The 16,912-nt window shown below is 39.1% G+C and overlaps 1 protein-coding gene across 17 annotated transcripts in view; it reads right to left on the bottom strand.

Moving 5' to 3' along the window:
* The window catches only part of CACNA1C (calcium voltage-gated channel subunit alpha1 C), a 481,405-nt gene that overhangs the window by 182,633 nt on the left and 281,860 nt on the right, over nt 1-16,912 (bottom strand). For all 17 annotated transcript variants that reach the window (XM_082784794.1, XM_082784789.1, XM_082784786.1 and 14 more), the window contains exon 5: nt 11,010-11,149. In XM_082784794.1, the coding sequence (XP_082640920.1) occupies nt 11,010-11,149 (140 nt within the window). The remainder of the gene's footprint in view (nt 1-11,009; nt 11,150-16,912) is intronic.

A 16,912-nucleotide genomic window follows, 5' to 3' on the forward strand; every position in this document is an offset into this window, starting at 1 on the left:
GAAAAAATGTCTTCTGATATAATAAGCAAAACTTCCTTCAGCTCTCTAGGTAGCTCCAGTATGTTTGGACAGAAAAATTAACGGTTGTAGTTTTTGCAAAGACATATTTGTCAGAAAAAAAGAGTGGTTCTTTATTGATATTTACTTCCTTTGTAACTTTCTTTATGGCTTGCACAATTCAAAATATTCCTGTGCAAGCCGTGTATGTATTCTTGGAATGCATTGATACTAAATGTTTACTTATTTTGAATTTCATTTTACATATAATAAGCTGTCAAGAGGGATTCATAAAGCTCTCCTGCTGCAAGAGTAGTGAAAACTAAAAGGCTAAATTAAATTCTTTATAGATACAGACATCTGCAAACATAAATCTGGATGGCATTTGGCCTCCTCTGAAGTAAATATTTTAAGTGCAATTAAGATCTCAACACTAGAATGTTAAAGCAAAAGATGGGCTAAAATCTAAAGATTTATTTTCACCTCCATTGTGAAGACAATGGTGAGACTCAACCCTAAGCTGTTTCATTGGGTGCTGTTTGTAGCACACAGCTGAACTGCTAGGTACAAAACAGGCCTTCATAAATCTCATTTGTGTGGATACATGGACACGTTGGTTTGAGTTCTGACCAAGATATCAAACTTGATTAAAAGGAAATTTACCTTTTTGGCAACTTCCAATACACATTAAAGACCAGTGTACAGTAACAACCTATGAGAAAATATCAGTTGCAGAAATATGCTGAACAGTTATATAATGGCAGTTATCAGAGAAAAATCATGAAACCCAGCACCCAATGCAAAACAAGATAGAAATATCAACCACACTGCCAATTTAATGTGTTAACAGTAATAGAAAACAGAACAACAAATAATAATTTTAAGATATATAGCTTGCTATGTCCCAGTTCCAAGTGTACTACTGCCTTCAAGAAGGGGCACCCTCTGCAAGTATCTGATTGAAAGAGAAGAAGCTTGAAGAAAATGTACAGAGAATGTTTTGTAATTTCATTATGTATTTGATGTTGAATTTCTAAAGAGATTTCCATTCTAAGGCTTACTAAATTTTGTTTTCTTTATGAAAAAGTGACATGAATATAACTTTGATAATTTCTTCTATTTCTTTATTCCATGAGCTACTTCCTGTCAAAAAATGCTTCTGTTGGAAAAATGTTGAACAGCTTTAGCATTACTAAAGTTGAAAAAAAGATTATTTGCAGAGGGCTAGCGGATGTTTTCTGAATTGTGATTGATGTGGCAGGACAAACCAGGAGAACATAATCTAAAACTGAAAAAATAAGAGGCATAGCTACTCAGACAACTCAGAAAAAATAATTGCAACAAAGGGTAAAACACATATGGGATAGGTTATTGTTACATGTGTTAAACAGGAATTGGATTTGCTTCTGGGAAAAAGGGAGATTAAGACAGACATCTGATCTCTTTTCCTTTTACCCAGTAGAAACCAAGCTTTGGTAGAATGTTAAGAAACTAGGCAGGCTAGGTGGGCTGTTGTTCATCTTTGGCCAACAGTTACTTCCCCATCACTTCCTTCAGAACAAGAAATTACCTGTTCTATCAGTGAACATGTTAAACACAGAAAAGTTCATTAGTTGTTCATAACAGCCAATACTCCTGTGTACTCAACAAGCACAGTAATATCAAGCAGATATAACTCAGAAGACAGTAGCTGATTTTGGAGAAGAGGGAAGGTCTCTGGTAGCCATTCAAATCCTTAATATATTTCCTCAAATTTGCCTCCTCTCAGTTCTGTGTACTTTCACATTTTTCCTCTGATAGCACTTATACAAGGGGTAATATTGATACAAATCTAGAACAACACTGAAAAAAAATACCTTGGCTAAACAGAGACTTAAAATGCATTCACTAATTGAGACAATTATTTGGTCTGCTGCTCTGTGCTTTGTTGATAATGCTTTGTGAAAACCACAACAATGACCACAGGCATCTAACTGCTGGGATAAACAGAATTAAACCAAATGATGCCAGAGTCACTGGAACATCCATATACCTCCTTGCGTCCTGAGCAAACAACCCTTCTGCACACTCTTGTACCCCAATTCTGAAACAAATGCTACTCCGGGTGGGTTAGTCATTTTTTTCCAGAGAGGATGAGAAGGCTTTGGGTCTATTAAAAAGTCCCAAAACTTCATTTACAAGTTAACAGATGTACACTGATTTTAGAGAAAATGAACAAAGGACTTCAAATCATTCCTTACAAGTTCTTAAACAAATAAGAAATGTAAAATTTAGCCAATTAGAATCAAAATATAAAACAACACTTGATGTAAGCTTGGGATGACATCACATCTGGTGGAGATGTCAACAAAGAGAGAATGTAAGAAGAAAAAAAGCTAGATAATATCCTTACTATTTTGATCTGGAACAGCAATATCTTCCCTCACCCATCAAGGAGACAGTAACAGCCAGCAAATACAAGTGAGCAACTGGGAACCCAACACTCCTGCGGATACCGTTAGCTACAACCTGTACATATATTTCTGCTTCTTTATGATCCAGACAGCAACATATCTTAAAAACAATAAAAAAATGTTCTTAGGAGGTGACAAATGGCATTCTTAGATTTTCAGAAGCTTTAGAACAAGCATCCTGATGGCATGGACTCTTATACAGACATGCCCTACTCCCATTATTCTGAATGAGACCTCTGGGCACTACCTGAAGAAGGAAAAAGTGGTGCTAGAAAGAGAGCCTGATCCACCCAGAGCACTTCTGACAAACCTCCTGCTAAGCCAAGCTAGGATTCTTTGACTATCTCCTTGTCTTTGGTGTCAGTGTGGGGTTTATTTTCTTTGGTTGGAATGGACTGCCTACTCTCTGATGTAGTGGTCCCACATTGATGGTACTGGAATTTTTTGTTTTGAAGACATGCTGAATAATCATGCCAGCACACATGGTAATGGGTAGGATAAAGGCTAACAGTTATTGGGTACACTCGTAGTTAGTGCTATTTTTAAAAGAGCTACATAGCAAAGATCAAATAATAAATATTTCCTTGTTTTCATTGGCATTCCTTAAATATGAGAGAAATCTGTATCACAAGACGTCTGTACCTCTGTGAGTAATCTTTTCTAAGACAAACCCCTTTTTTCCTACATCGAGTTAACCTCTTCTGTCCAGAATAACAAAATTACATCAGTCTGCAGGTTCTATCACTCAAAGAAACATGCTTTAGGTCCTGATTATGTAAGCCCTACTCACGGGAATGATCTTTACCTATAAAAGATGCTGTGCTGGAATTAGATTACTCCCTTGAGTAACGGTGACCTAAGTAAATAAAGGACTTGCAAGCAGGCCTAGAGTTTTAAGTTAAATGTGAAGAAATAAGCTTAATGAGGACATTTGGTTCAGACTGTTCTCTCCTTTTTTCTCCACACCCTTCCCATTTATAATGAAAGCACAACAAATTGGCCACTTGAGATTAAAAACAGCTAGGCAATGACATGGGAAAGGTGGTGCAACTCGTCCTCACGCAGTGCTGTATGTGCTGAAGAGATGGTACAGATGGTTGAGAAGCCTTGTTCAAGAGTGGAGGAGCATGTAAGAAATCTGCACAACAGCACGTTTCCTAAAGCTTTTAGAGCCCAAGAGAAAAGAAAGGAACTGGACTTGGCAATAGCTGACATAATTAAATGCAACAACAACAAAGTTTAAGACAGAATTAAGATTTGGAAACCAAATTTTGCCTGAAGGTATTTGCAGCAGTTTCCTTTATCATAACCTTGGCTTTGGTGGAAATAAACTGCTAAGGATATTGTCTCCTCCAGCTTACTCTACTCCTTTGCATCTACGCACAAACCTTTCATGTGTTGGAAGCTTTGATCATAACTTGTATCTCCTTTACTGAAGGCAAAACAGAATTCTCTATTCATGTGGTATTTATACCATAAAATTATATGTACAAGGAGGATGAACTTAAGACCCTACCTCCACCAGTGACACTGTATAAATGCAGAACAGATGACTGTCAACTTCACTTTGCCAGAAGAATATACATTTTGAAAAAAAAAAATATATATATATTTCTGACTGCTACTTAGTATTTCCATAAATTTAAGACTTAATGTGTACAATTCAACATATAGAAGTAGGCAATGGCTCATATTTCTTTGCCATATTGCAAAAATGTCTGCCATCTCAAAAGAGATGTCATTTTGGATTTTTTTGAATTCTGTGTTTATTACCTCAATTACATTATTTCTTCAACTATATAAAGTGCTGTTAATTTTCTTGGGCTGTCTGGAAAACAATGAAAAAGTACAGTTGAAAATTTGGATTATGTATTCAAAAAAGTAAACAAATAAAAAACAAATGCAAGCCGAATAACTGCACTGGGTGTGTTTATTTCAATGACTGCAAAATAGCCATTGCAATAGATTCAGCTGTGATGTCTCAGTGGCTGGGTAGGGAATCAAAGGCTCAGGCAGAAGAGCAATCACAGGTGAGAAAGGCAGGTGCAGGGCATGGAATAAGCCAAATGTCACAAGCTGAATGCTGAGATACAGAAAGAACTAAGAACATGTAGAGCTGCTGTATGCCCCATCCTCACCTTCCTGAAAAGAGGGTTGGCACATCCAAATTGACACAATGCTATCAATAGGAGGAATTAATTTCCTTTAGGAAAGGAGGAATTTGATGATTATTAAAAATCACCATTCCCCGTTTTATACAGGAGAGGCAGATCACGGGGGTTCAGGAGCAGCGTGTCTACAGCAGGAACTGTGCTCTCTGCATGATGCTTGATCCTTATTTACTTGCATTGCCTTCTCCACGCATCAGCTGGCATGGCTTTGAGGCTGCTTCAATTACTCTTGAGCTCAATTTGGTCTGTAAACAGATTCATCTTTACAAAGATTGTAGCAGAGAGGAAATATGATGCCTGTTCTCCCGGATTTTAGGTATACTACCTCCAAACCAGGTGTAGCTGAAGACTAAGCCTTCAGTACAGAACCAGTTTCTAGCTCATGGCACTAAGGGGTCTTCTCATACACAACAAGCAACAAAACCCCTTTTTTATTAATTGTTCAAGAGCAAATTCAGCTTCCTGGGTGCAGATCAAACATGAGACAAAGGATTTGCTTAGTCTTACATTAGGAGGACTGCCATGGTGGTTTGACTTGTCCTTATTGTCTTAAGCTCTGTAAGTTACACTTTGCCACAAGTACCCTCACATTTTTCTGTCAGACAGGGGGATCTCTGAATTATGAGACCACAGAAAAATTTCACTTATGATTTGAAATTTTTAGATCATACTCCTCAAAAAAAGAATAAAAATAAATAATTCCAGTTTTAGAGTTAAGAACAGTATTCATTGGACAAGGTGGACTATAGCCTAAACACCTTATAAGCATATGCAAGACTTTTTTTCTCTTATTTTTCCCCCCAAAATGGACTGTAATTTTAGTATGCACAATGTACTTAGTGCAGTGTCCCACACAGACAAAAAACTAGACAGAAAAAAATCCAGTGCTGTCACTCCAGGGTTTCCTTGCTTCACTTACCTGTAGCAATATGGCAAATTAACAACAAGCACAGCTGGATGACTTTGCCAATCCAAAATTAGTTATTTAAATGCATGTAAATAGTAGCCATCTCTAGGCACTCATGAATGAAAAATCTGGTCTTATTTCATTTTAACTAAAAAATATACTCAAGCTAGTTACACGCTGTTGTCTCCTAGACAGAAAGATACTGCACTGTCATGAGAGGGGTGAGGAAGGTCTGGCTTAGGTTCTTCTACTCATATTTTGTTTCCCAGTTTGCAATCACTGCAGCTATGCTGTAATTACTAGAGGTCACGTCAGTAGTGGTGATAAAGACATACCTATGCTGCCTTTGAGTAACTCACAGGCTTAGCTTTCTATAAGAAAATTAAATACAATAAATGATTGAACAATTGGAAGTTTTTGTTCTAGTGGAACAAACAAGTTTCCTCTCTAGCCTTGGAAAGGATATCATGTTCTTCTGCCCACATAAATTGGGGTGGGGTCAGCAGAGGATCTCATTGAAAATACAAGTATGGAGCACAACACTTACTGATCAAATTATATGGCTTTCAACTTAGGTAGAAGAGCTTATAAATTAAGTTTGGCAGATATCGGATAGGCAATAACTAGTGGCAACAATGCAGTTACATGAAGATGAAGTACAAGATAAAGAGGATGAACAGAATGTATGAGGTGATATAATTGAGCAGCATGAATAAAGGGGATAGAAATGGAATTTAATAAGTTAAATGGGCGTGAGTTAGCATGTGTAGGAGTAACTGATTGCCCTTTCCAATAGTCAGGAGTGATTTTCTTTTTTAATTGGATCATGCTTCTTCACTGCCAAATTGGATGCTTCTTTTTGCCCTCCTCTAGAACAAAATGTTTAAAATAAGTTTTAAAATACTTAATAATGTAAAATGGATATAGAATAGTAATCAACAGAAAACTCCTGCCACAAAGGGCTGACTTGATTCTGTCCCTCGAAAGCCTTGCAATGGTTTGCTTGTGCCAAAGGAGATAATGGGTAACAGCTTCCAAGACACTTAAGTGATTAAGTTTCGGTATACACGCTGATTTTGCACTTGTCTACTTATGTCCATCAAAGGAATTGTTTTCCTTCCTTCTCCTTTCTCAAACCAATATATTGATCTTACTGCCACATTAAGATGGATGCTCCAATGCACATGTGAAGTGTTTTTTTGTTTTGTTTCGTTTTTAAACAAGAAGGCTGTGTTGGTACAACAGGTGGTATGCTGAAATAAAGTACTTACTACAGAAATGTTATTAGTATGATTGTAACAGAATTGTTGAACAGCGCAGTCTGGCCTGTGCATTAAAGATCTAAAGTGCTTATGTCTAATTTTTGGACATAACTTACCACTTTGAAATCTAAATCTTCCATGTGCTTTTGAAAATATGCACAATTAATTTAAATGTTAATTCCAGGCTAAACAGACTGGATGTAGATTATATTTCTAGAAGCATTATGACTTTAAAAAGTTTTTTTTTTTTTTTTTTTTTTTTTAAAAAAAAGGGTTGCTCAGTGATCCCTTTTTATTTTTATTTTGTTCACAAAGCAACTGCAAGCACTTGGATGAGAACTGTGGGAAGTACCTAACCTACTGCCCTGCCTTACACCTCACACAGTCACAACAAAACCTGTACTTCTCACTCCGAAATACGTTTTCAAGGAAGGAACTCAAAATCCCTATTTAAAAAATAAAAACAACAACAAATCAATCCCTACTGCACTTCTTGGAAATGTATAGATACTTAACAGCAATTTCAAAAGTTGTAATGTGAACCCAAAGGCATTAAATTCAGTGCCTTTGCAGGCTTCTCCCATGATGCTACAAAAGTTTTTGTGACCTGGGTACAAAATGTCTATGTCATGTTTTAAACAACCGTTCATCTCTTTTCTTATGACAAGTGGTCTTGTGAATGTCCATATAACCAAGAAGAATAAAAATGTCATCTGTTCTCTTGAAGATTATGGAATATTTATGTCCCCACAACAGTCATCCTGACACAGACTTCAGGCTTTGTTGAATTCATGACCTCAAACCCGTTTGATTTGAGGAGGCACTAAATTAATTTGGCACCTGGAATAATTTGAGCTTAAAGATTGTCAATGGCACTGTTACCTGTCTGCCTGTGGGTGAAGTGACTTGTCTGCTTGCAAATGAACCACTTCCTGTGCGTGACAGTCCCTGAATTTTCTGCTATTCAGCTAAGAGTGTTTTCCAGCAGGAAGCAGCTGAGTCCCAGTCCATAGATGGGACTTAGAGAAAAGGGATTCTTAGCTCTGGTGCTAATGTCCTTTACCCACCTATCCAAAGCCCTCAGATACCTATGTCAACCCAGGTGTCTAGCACTGGCAGCCACTATGAGGCATACAGAGTTAGAAGACACTTCTTAAAGTGTTAAACTTTGAACTTTTGCTTCATTTTCTCCAACTGCAAAGCATGGACATTAGTAATTTACTTCAGAGCCAATTCATATGTTGTTTCCGCCACTTCTGACAACACTTACGTGGAAACTCTCTTTATTCTCAAAAAGGTCACTGAATGCTTCAATCTGAATACAAAAGATGTCCCTCCTAAGCTTGATTATTTCTTATGGACTGAGCCAGAGGAAAAACAAACAAACAAAAATAAAAAACAAATCACACAGAAAATCTTCTTGACAGAAAAAAATTACTCCATCCTCTCTGTTGCCATGCTACAATCCAATCTCTCCACTCCACCTCAGACAACCCATTTCCTATCCCCAATACAGATGAGCTTACGATTTGCATGCAAAAATTCACCATGTGCTTCATAATTTTATTTTAAAAGAATCACTGTGCTTCAGAATTTCCCCTCCACCCTCCCCACACAGTTGTAATTCAACTTGGACCTCAATCCAAACAGCAGATGTTGGGCATTCCATGCAGAACAAGGCTGCCAATGACCCAGAGGATCCCCTCTTATTAATCATGCTGTTGCCACACACATACAGAGTTTAAGTGATAAGAAACTGCAGTGCATGCTACATTCGTGTAATTTTAGAAGAAATCTGTGCAGGTAGTCTCCTCACAGTGAAAAAGTCTGCTACATTTTGTGAGACAAATGAAGGAAAAGACAATTTTTTATGGATGGCAAAACACAGCAAGTACAATGCTTATAACACTTTGACTGATGCTGACAATGTCTCAGGGACAGCACTTGAATGGGACCTAGAGATCTGGCTTCCAAAACCTCTGTGCTAACTTGTTATACAATAATGTAACCCTGCAATGTACTATTTATGGTTGGCTCAGCCAGTAGTATCTAAAGACCTCATAAGAAAAGTTATGCTCTAATACATATGGATTTGATAGCATCTATCTAGGCTAATCAACAGGCATTTTTACAATTCAAAAGCTCACAGTGAGGCCGTGTTAGCTACAGACCTCAGCAGGCTTTCTAAAAGCCACATCAGCCCCAAAGAAGTCTGGTTCAATAAACATGTCCCTGATCAGAAACATAAAGACTATAATAGAAAATGTCTGTCAGGAACTGTTGATGGTTTCCCTGTTTCACGCTGGACTGCCATCTCGTTGTCTAGAGCAAGTATTTGTTAGCATGCACCAGGCTCCCTGGCTCTGTTTTGGTGCAAACTAAATACTTCTCTTGATGAGAAAAGCCACAAATGGACCATTAGATAGTTTATGCTAGGACTGAGGTCATATAAGCAATACAGATATGAATTATGTGAGATTTGGCTCCCCCCCCAAGACTTCAAGAGAAGTAACAAAAGCCTTTGTCTTGAAGAAAGAATGTTGTCCCCAGGAGAACAAGAAGTTTAAGGGCAGTTAAGCTCAGCCCATGCCAGAACAACTCTCAGAGCACTTCCCACCATTAGCAGCATCTCACTGAGAGCGCCCCAGTTCACAGACTTTTAAATCACAGCATCTTCCCCTTACCATTAGGTGGGCACACAACTTGTAAATACCAAAAGGCTTGGATTGAAGAAGGACTAGAAAGAACAATAAAACCTCATTTTACAGCCAGGAATTAAGTCAGTGCCAGTGCAGACTAAACGTCATGAGACAAACCCTGCCACAAGGAGAGCTGCATTCTGCACTGCCTGCAAGTATTGCATGGTACATGACTGTCTGCATCAAACAACACTGCAGCAATCCCTAACAAAGGTGGCATGGATAGTGTGGATCATGGTGGCTCTGTATTGAATGGTAAGGATTGCTTTTTTTTTTTTTAAAAAAAAAAAAAAGAAAAGTATTTTTTTTACTTGCTACATGCCCAGAGCAACCCCAGGTGGGCACAAGCTAAGGCCTTCCACCAGGTTACCAAGCATGGCTCTTTTGTGAGACCGATTAATAGTGCTATTAATTGTTCTTGTTAATGTTCAGCTCCTCCACAGAGATTCTCACCTTCCATTTAAAAAGTTTCTACTCTTTATGGTTGGGGATAAAAGCCTGAAAACATGTCTCTGATATAATCCATTGGGTCAGAAAACAAGCCAAAGAGCTTCACATTTCTTTCTAAATCAAATACATCATCATTTTTAAGTTAACATCACAGAGGGTATGGTAGCCTGACTTCAGGTTTTTGAATGACTGAGGTTAGAAGTACTTTAAGATATAAAACTAGTGGGCTCCACAGGTGAAAATAAACAAAGCTCTCTCCACAACTACTCTGGAGATTAACTCCTTTCCTGCTAACTGCATCTCTCATTGCTATGAACACGGAAAGCAATGACAGCTTTCAACTAACCATCTCTCTGGAAGGCCAATAGACCCCATGTAAAACTCTCAAGCCAAAACATCATCATCATCCTGCATTGTGATGGCTATATTCCACTTCCACAATAGAATTACCAGACTTCCAGTTACTCATACCTTTACTGTAAATAAGAAAATGGATATTAGACTATCAAAAGTTGCTCAAGGGCTTTCTTTGAGGCATTACAAATGATTTAAGAAAATAAGACTAACGGGGAACACGACTATGTCATTGCCTGAAGTCCTGTTGATTCTAAATTGTTCCCAGCACTCTTGATGAGAACATCACATGCAAAGAAGAAAATACAATTTTAATGAAACAGCTCCTCTCCTTCCCAAATCAACACAAATGATCATATAGTATTTCCATCAAGGTCAAATATTTATAATACCAACAATGCACCATGACTTCACAATTGTTTAAAGGATCTTCCGCTTGAAATCTTGAAAGTCTTGGATTTCCCACTTCCACTGTTTACTAAGGTTGCACAATCGCATCTGACACGCACAAAACTTCCATTCCCCTTCGGCTGTGGGTTGGTCATCCTTTGATTAATACCATGTTTACCATGAAGCTACATTCATTTGAAAAAAGGCTCCTCCACACACCAAAACCAATCTGCATCACGTGCCATCTTCAAAATTGTTACATGAATTACTCCTGCTCTGTGCTGTGCCACGGACATGCATATAAGAAAATCAGTGATGTTACTTACTAGGAACTCCAGACACCAGCCGTAACGGACGCAGTACTCGGAAAGCCCGCAGTGCTTTAACATCAAATCCGGCACCTTTTCCTCCTATTGAATTCCCCCCATCTGCTTTGGTTGCTTGTTCTAAAATTGCACTAAAAAGCCTGTAAAAAGAAAGAGGAAACAAGCTGTAGGCAGACAGCAAGGCTTGGGCTAAACAGGAACAGAGATCATCATCATCATATCACACAAACTATCTCACAGACCTGTGAAGAATGTCACACATCTCACTCGACATTCGCATATGGTGGAGGAGAGACAGACTCTTCCCATATGCAATAGCCTAATGGTGATGTCTATACCATTTGCAGAACACTTGTTTCTGGAGCAGACATAAACACAGCCTGCTCCTCCTTCAGCCCAGTGGCTCCTTGCAGCCAGCTACAGACTGCCCCAGCAGCCAGCCTGCCTGGTGGCAGCTGAAGGTGTGCTCCCCACCCTGGGTGCTTTGAGATGGCCATTCTGACCATGCCTCATGACGAATTTGAAGGCTCACCAACTACAGAGCATGTGGGTCAGGTTCTGAAGGTAGCCTCCAAGGTGCCCTTACCACATAGTCAGTTCATACTCAGTGGGAGTTGAGTGGAAAGGCAAGAAAACACAAATTGTAGGGTTTGCCCCTTCTGCTGCTAATACTTTGCTATCTTTATTAACCAGCCATCCGCCTTGGGGAAAAAAAAATCATCATTCGTCATTAACCCAATCATTAATTATCTGTCACCCATTTTACAAGGAATTAAGATTCACCAAAGTCACTGCAGGTAGAACTGGGTTTCAAACTCAGGGATTCTTCAAGGTGCAAATGTTTAGATAAGGGAGCATGATCACATTATGTGCTTGTGTATCCATTTGTAAATCCCTTGATGCAGTGGCTATGGAAAGCACAAAACTGTAGGAGTATTATTATTAGAATATCTTATTATACCAGTCTTAATGTTTTATCTTGCTAGTAGGAGTAGCTGCTTTAAGGAGAAGATGTCTCAGTCAGAACATGTTTGAAAAGGCAGAGCAAAGCAGGAAAGACAATGTTCTGTGAAAGTGCTGAAGGCTCACCCTATGTGTTAATAAGAACTTGATTTAATAAATTAGCTTTCAGGAAACAGCTTCCATTTTTCTGGTAAAACATTAGTACCTTTGGGGAAGAACGGATTCCTCATGAATTTGCTAATGACATTGCTTTCAGCCTTGGAGTCATCAGCTTGAACCCAGGCAAATTCAGTAGATGTTAAAAGCTCTTCCAGCCTAAATGGATGTTTGGGGCTCTGTAGAAAACCTTGCCTGTGAGTGGCAGAGCCCCTGTGGGCCGTAGAATGCCATGGAAGTACCAGATGTAACTTTGAAGAAGCTGTCTGGGATGCAAGGAACAGCCTGGTTGGAGAGCCCTGGATTCAGCACTGGCTGATTTCTCTCAGATGCTGCAGTCTGCAGTGCCTCTCTCAGGATCTCATCATCCATGTTCCCTAACTGGCAGACTCCACAAGAGCCCCCAGACTGCATATAAAGCAGAGACTGAGCTGTCTGATTGCTTTGCAAGGGGCTCCAACCCCTGCAGTCTGTGCTTGAAACCTACTGATAGGGCCACAAGTATAGGGAGCTTGCCCTGGATAGTAAAAGGATTCATTTACTGAGGCATCTAAGCCAGCACATTTCCCCAGCACTAAATCCACACAAAAACATGGATTAATAGAGTGCAAATGTGAAATTAGTTTCTTAAGCAGGTGGTATTTATTTTTTTTTTTTTAATTTCTTATAGAGAGTCTTATAAAACTTGTCAGCTGTGACTGAGGAACTCCTATCTGAATCTATTCAAAGCCTCAACTTCAAGCACTGCAGAAAGATTTAACAACTAGGTAACAAGCGTGGGAAAAACTGTGTGTGGGGAGGTTGGATGCTGAGTTTGTAGGTGTTGCAGACAGAGAAGCAGGATGCAGAGAAGACAAAAACAGAGCCTATGAGAAATACTGAGTTGACTACAGACATCACAGAGAGATAAACAAGGGCTGATGCAAGGAACATGAATTATCGGAACGTATGTATTCCTTGAGCTATGTATACAAATTATACAGAGTCACAATTTTCTGTTGATCTTCATAATAGAAACACTGTAGGTCAAATTTGGCCTAATATATTTCCAGAAAGCTAGTGATTAAGCTCTAGCAATGTGCTTTATTTCTTATTCAAACATTTCTATCTTCCTAGTCAACACAATTCCCATAGCAGATGATGAGTGACATTCCCATACAACAGTCCCAGTCTCCTGGGATCTGCTGGAGGAAAAAGAATTCACTGCAAAAGGTTTCCTACGCTGTTTTTCAGCTCTCTTGCAATGCTGAAAACAAAAAAAAAAAATCTCAAAGAACTGAGTCAGCGCTTGCGCATAACTGAGGGTCTGGTCTCCTGCTCCCCAGTATCACTGGACTCCTGGTTTTACCAAACAGCAGCTCTTGCCCTGCACCAAGGGCATTTCTCCTGCTACTAGTGCAACAAGTAAATCACGGGCTGCTCTGGAATTCTGCATCCGAGGAAAAGCTATGCATATCCCAAATTAACTCCAGAGAAACAGAAACACAGCCAGAAATGCCACTGACTCCAGTGGAGCTGGAAACTGCTTTCTGAGACTAATGCAGTTCTGCTGCAGGCCAGTTAGCCCTGTTTGTGTGCTCCAGTACCAATCTGCTAAATGTGCTATCTTGAGGTATCCACAGTCATCTGCCTACTCCTTCAGGAATAATTTGCATCAATTCCTGCATCTCCTCATTTAAAAACCCACATTTAAACTTGAATTGCATTACTCCTGCTAATCCTGCTTTAATGCATTTAGCCCATGGTTAATACCTCCCTCTATACTAATTCTGCTTTTTTACTATTTCAGTACCACTTCTTGTTTCTCTTATGTAGTATTTCATGTCTTTCCCTTTGATATTGGGGTCTACACTGTGTCCAATCTGACCTACTGGATCTCTATGCCACTCTTCAAATTTACAGTAAGTTCTGCCTATCATACATTGTTGTCCATACTGCCCCCTGGGTTAGGGCATGGGCAGATCTATGACTCATAGGTTATATCTACAACATATTTTTTTGGCAGTAACTTCATTATGACCCAGAGGAAAAAATAAGTCCTCTTCCTAAATACTACAGATGATGAGACACAGAAGAAAGGTAAGGCTTCTGACTGTCTCTTCCATCACCTTCTTTCAGGAGAAAAACCCACAACCACATACAATAGGTACTTTCTAAAAGCTCTATAAAATCTTCCTAGATTGTCAGCTAATTGTTCTACAGTCCTAAAAGATGGATGGATGTTAAGGTACTGATATAAAATACAAGGCCAGAGTCCTTCTACTTTGTATTTATATGGCAAAGTCTGCTCTTTGATGAAAACCTTTGGGAAAAGGTGTGGTGGAGAAAAATGCTGTTCTTTCTTTTCTCAAGTAGGTGAGTTAGCTGAAATGCATTCTTCAAGCAAGGTGTGAGAGAATTCTGTGCTCGCACAGAAATCAAAGTTTGGATGGTATAAAAATGCAAGGGGGCTAATCCCTTGTGGCCACTGAAATATCTCACTTTTTTTTTTTTTTCTTTTTTTTTTTTAAAGAACACAGAAATCAATCTTATTTCTTTCCAGCTACCTACATCCTGCCAGCCGAAATTCATGCCCCATTTTCATTTGGATATAGTACTTTCCCCTGAAGAAGCACAATTAACAACATTTTGATTTCTGAATTTCATCCATGACATGACTACACCTGAACTAAATTCATTTGACAGGCATAAGCTATAAAGCAGAAAATAAATTTCTGTCACACTCAACGCATGTATGGGCACAGTCCAGTTTTGTTTGTTTGCTTCAGATTTACTTGTGACATATGAAGCCAGCCTCACTGTTTTTCTTGCTCTTACTTTTCTGTTTCCTTTTTGACATCTGAAACATCTAAAAGGCTTTCTCTTTGCTAGATAATTCCAACAGCAACATGGCAGGGCTGTAACCTGTTCTACAGCTCTTCATTTCCACTGTGGGAAAGGTATGCTGATTTTTATAGCATTAAAAAGAACTTGTCAAGGGCCTCCCAAAAATAAAAATGAAACAGAGAGCTTGGTATTTCTAAGGCCAAAAATCAGCAGAAAAACACAGCTGAATTAATCCTCATAGGTATAAATAAATAGTAAAGTACAGTGATTATTTTTTTTCACTGGCTTTACAGTTCACCTGTGATTTGTGGACATGGAAGTGTTTGGGTCCACCCTTTACAAACTCCCCACAGGCCTTTGGAAAGACATATACTCTGAACACATTTTCCAATATGTTCTGAATTTCAGATCCTTTCTAAATACCTTCACTGCTTACCTTCCCAAGTAAGAATGCCTTTCAAATTATGACACCTTTTTTTCTGGCAGAAGCTATGGGTCCTTGGAGGATGACTGTGCCTGGCAGACAAACCACAGCACTGACAGGAAAGACATATAGTCTTCCAGAGCAACGTTGTAAAGTTAGTCTTCTCTCATGAGAAATTTCCTTCAACAGCCTAATGTTAAAGGACATCACTGTTTTATCTGAAAGTTTTATGTTTTCCAAAAGAGGAACAGTAAAACTGAAAGAAGCAGGAAACAATTTGACTAATAGTCAGTGCTTGTGGGTTGTGCTTCATTAGGCAGCTTATGGGTGTGATCTCTACTCTTAACTAATAATGTTCTTATCCACAGAGCCTCTGATTGATACCCACACACAGACATTTTTCTTCAAAGCAGCATTTAATGGTACCGCTATAGCAGGGTCATAGGCTATTTAAAGATAAGTTAGAATCAAGCTTTAAAAGACTTAGCTGATGAATAAGCAGATCTCCCACACTGCAAGGATGATAAGCTGTTACAAGCCTGCAGGTCTAAAGTGCATCCTTTCTCCAGAAAAGGTTGTCTTCAGTTTCCCCTGGAATTTACACTTGGCCCTATACATGACTATGTTCCTCTTACTCTACTCACTTTATGTTAAAACCTAGAAGGAAGCCAGTTATGCTGTATTATCTCTTCGAGGCATGTTATACTGATTAAACTGACCTAAACAGAGAATCATTTAGGTTGGAAAAGATCTGTAAGATCATCAAGTCCAACCATCTACCTAACATTACCAACTCCACATCCCTAAGCATCACATCTACATGTCCCAGATACTTCCATGGATGGGGACTCCACCACTTCCCTAGGCCACCTTGTCTGTGAAGAAATTCTTCCTAATATTCAATCTAAACCTTCCCTGGCACAACTTGAAGCTGTTTCCTTACATCCTATCATTTGCCACCTGAAAAGAGACTGACCCCCACCTCGCTACAATCTCTTTTGGGGTAGTTGTAGAGAGCAATAAGTTCTCCCCTCAGCATCCTTTCCTCCAGACAAAACAGCCCCATCTATCTCAGATACTACTCATACACCTTGTTTTCTGGCCCTTTCACCAGCTTTGTTGCTCTTTTCTGGTCACGTTCCAGCAACTCAGTATCTTTCTTGCAGTGAGGAGCCCAAAATTGAATACATGTTACCCAAGCTGTGGTCGCACCAGTGCCGAGAACAGAGAAACCATCATACATGGTATGCTAGGTATACTAGCAGTGTGTACTAGGTGGATTGAGAGGCAAACAAGTATATAAAACCTGTCTTTTTATTTTTTTTCCTCCCTTAACTTCCCAAAATACTTAAAGAAGTATTTCACTCGTAGCCGTTTTGCTTTTTGTAGCAAGAACAATCACTGAAAATGAAGGTGCTGCCTAAGGCAGAACAAGCATGAATGGCAATTACCACAGTCATTTTTGATGCTTCCAGTGTTAGTTCCACATCATCCCTTCCCTCCCAGACCAAATAACCCTCTCTGCCCAGTGCTA

Source organism: Aythya marila (assembly GCF_965140915.1).
Source record: "Aythya marila genome assembly, chromosome: 1".
Classification (NCBI taxonomy): Eukaryota; Metazoa; Chordata; class Aves; order Anseriformes; family Anatidae; genus Aythya; species Aythya marila.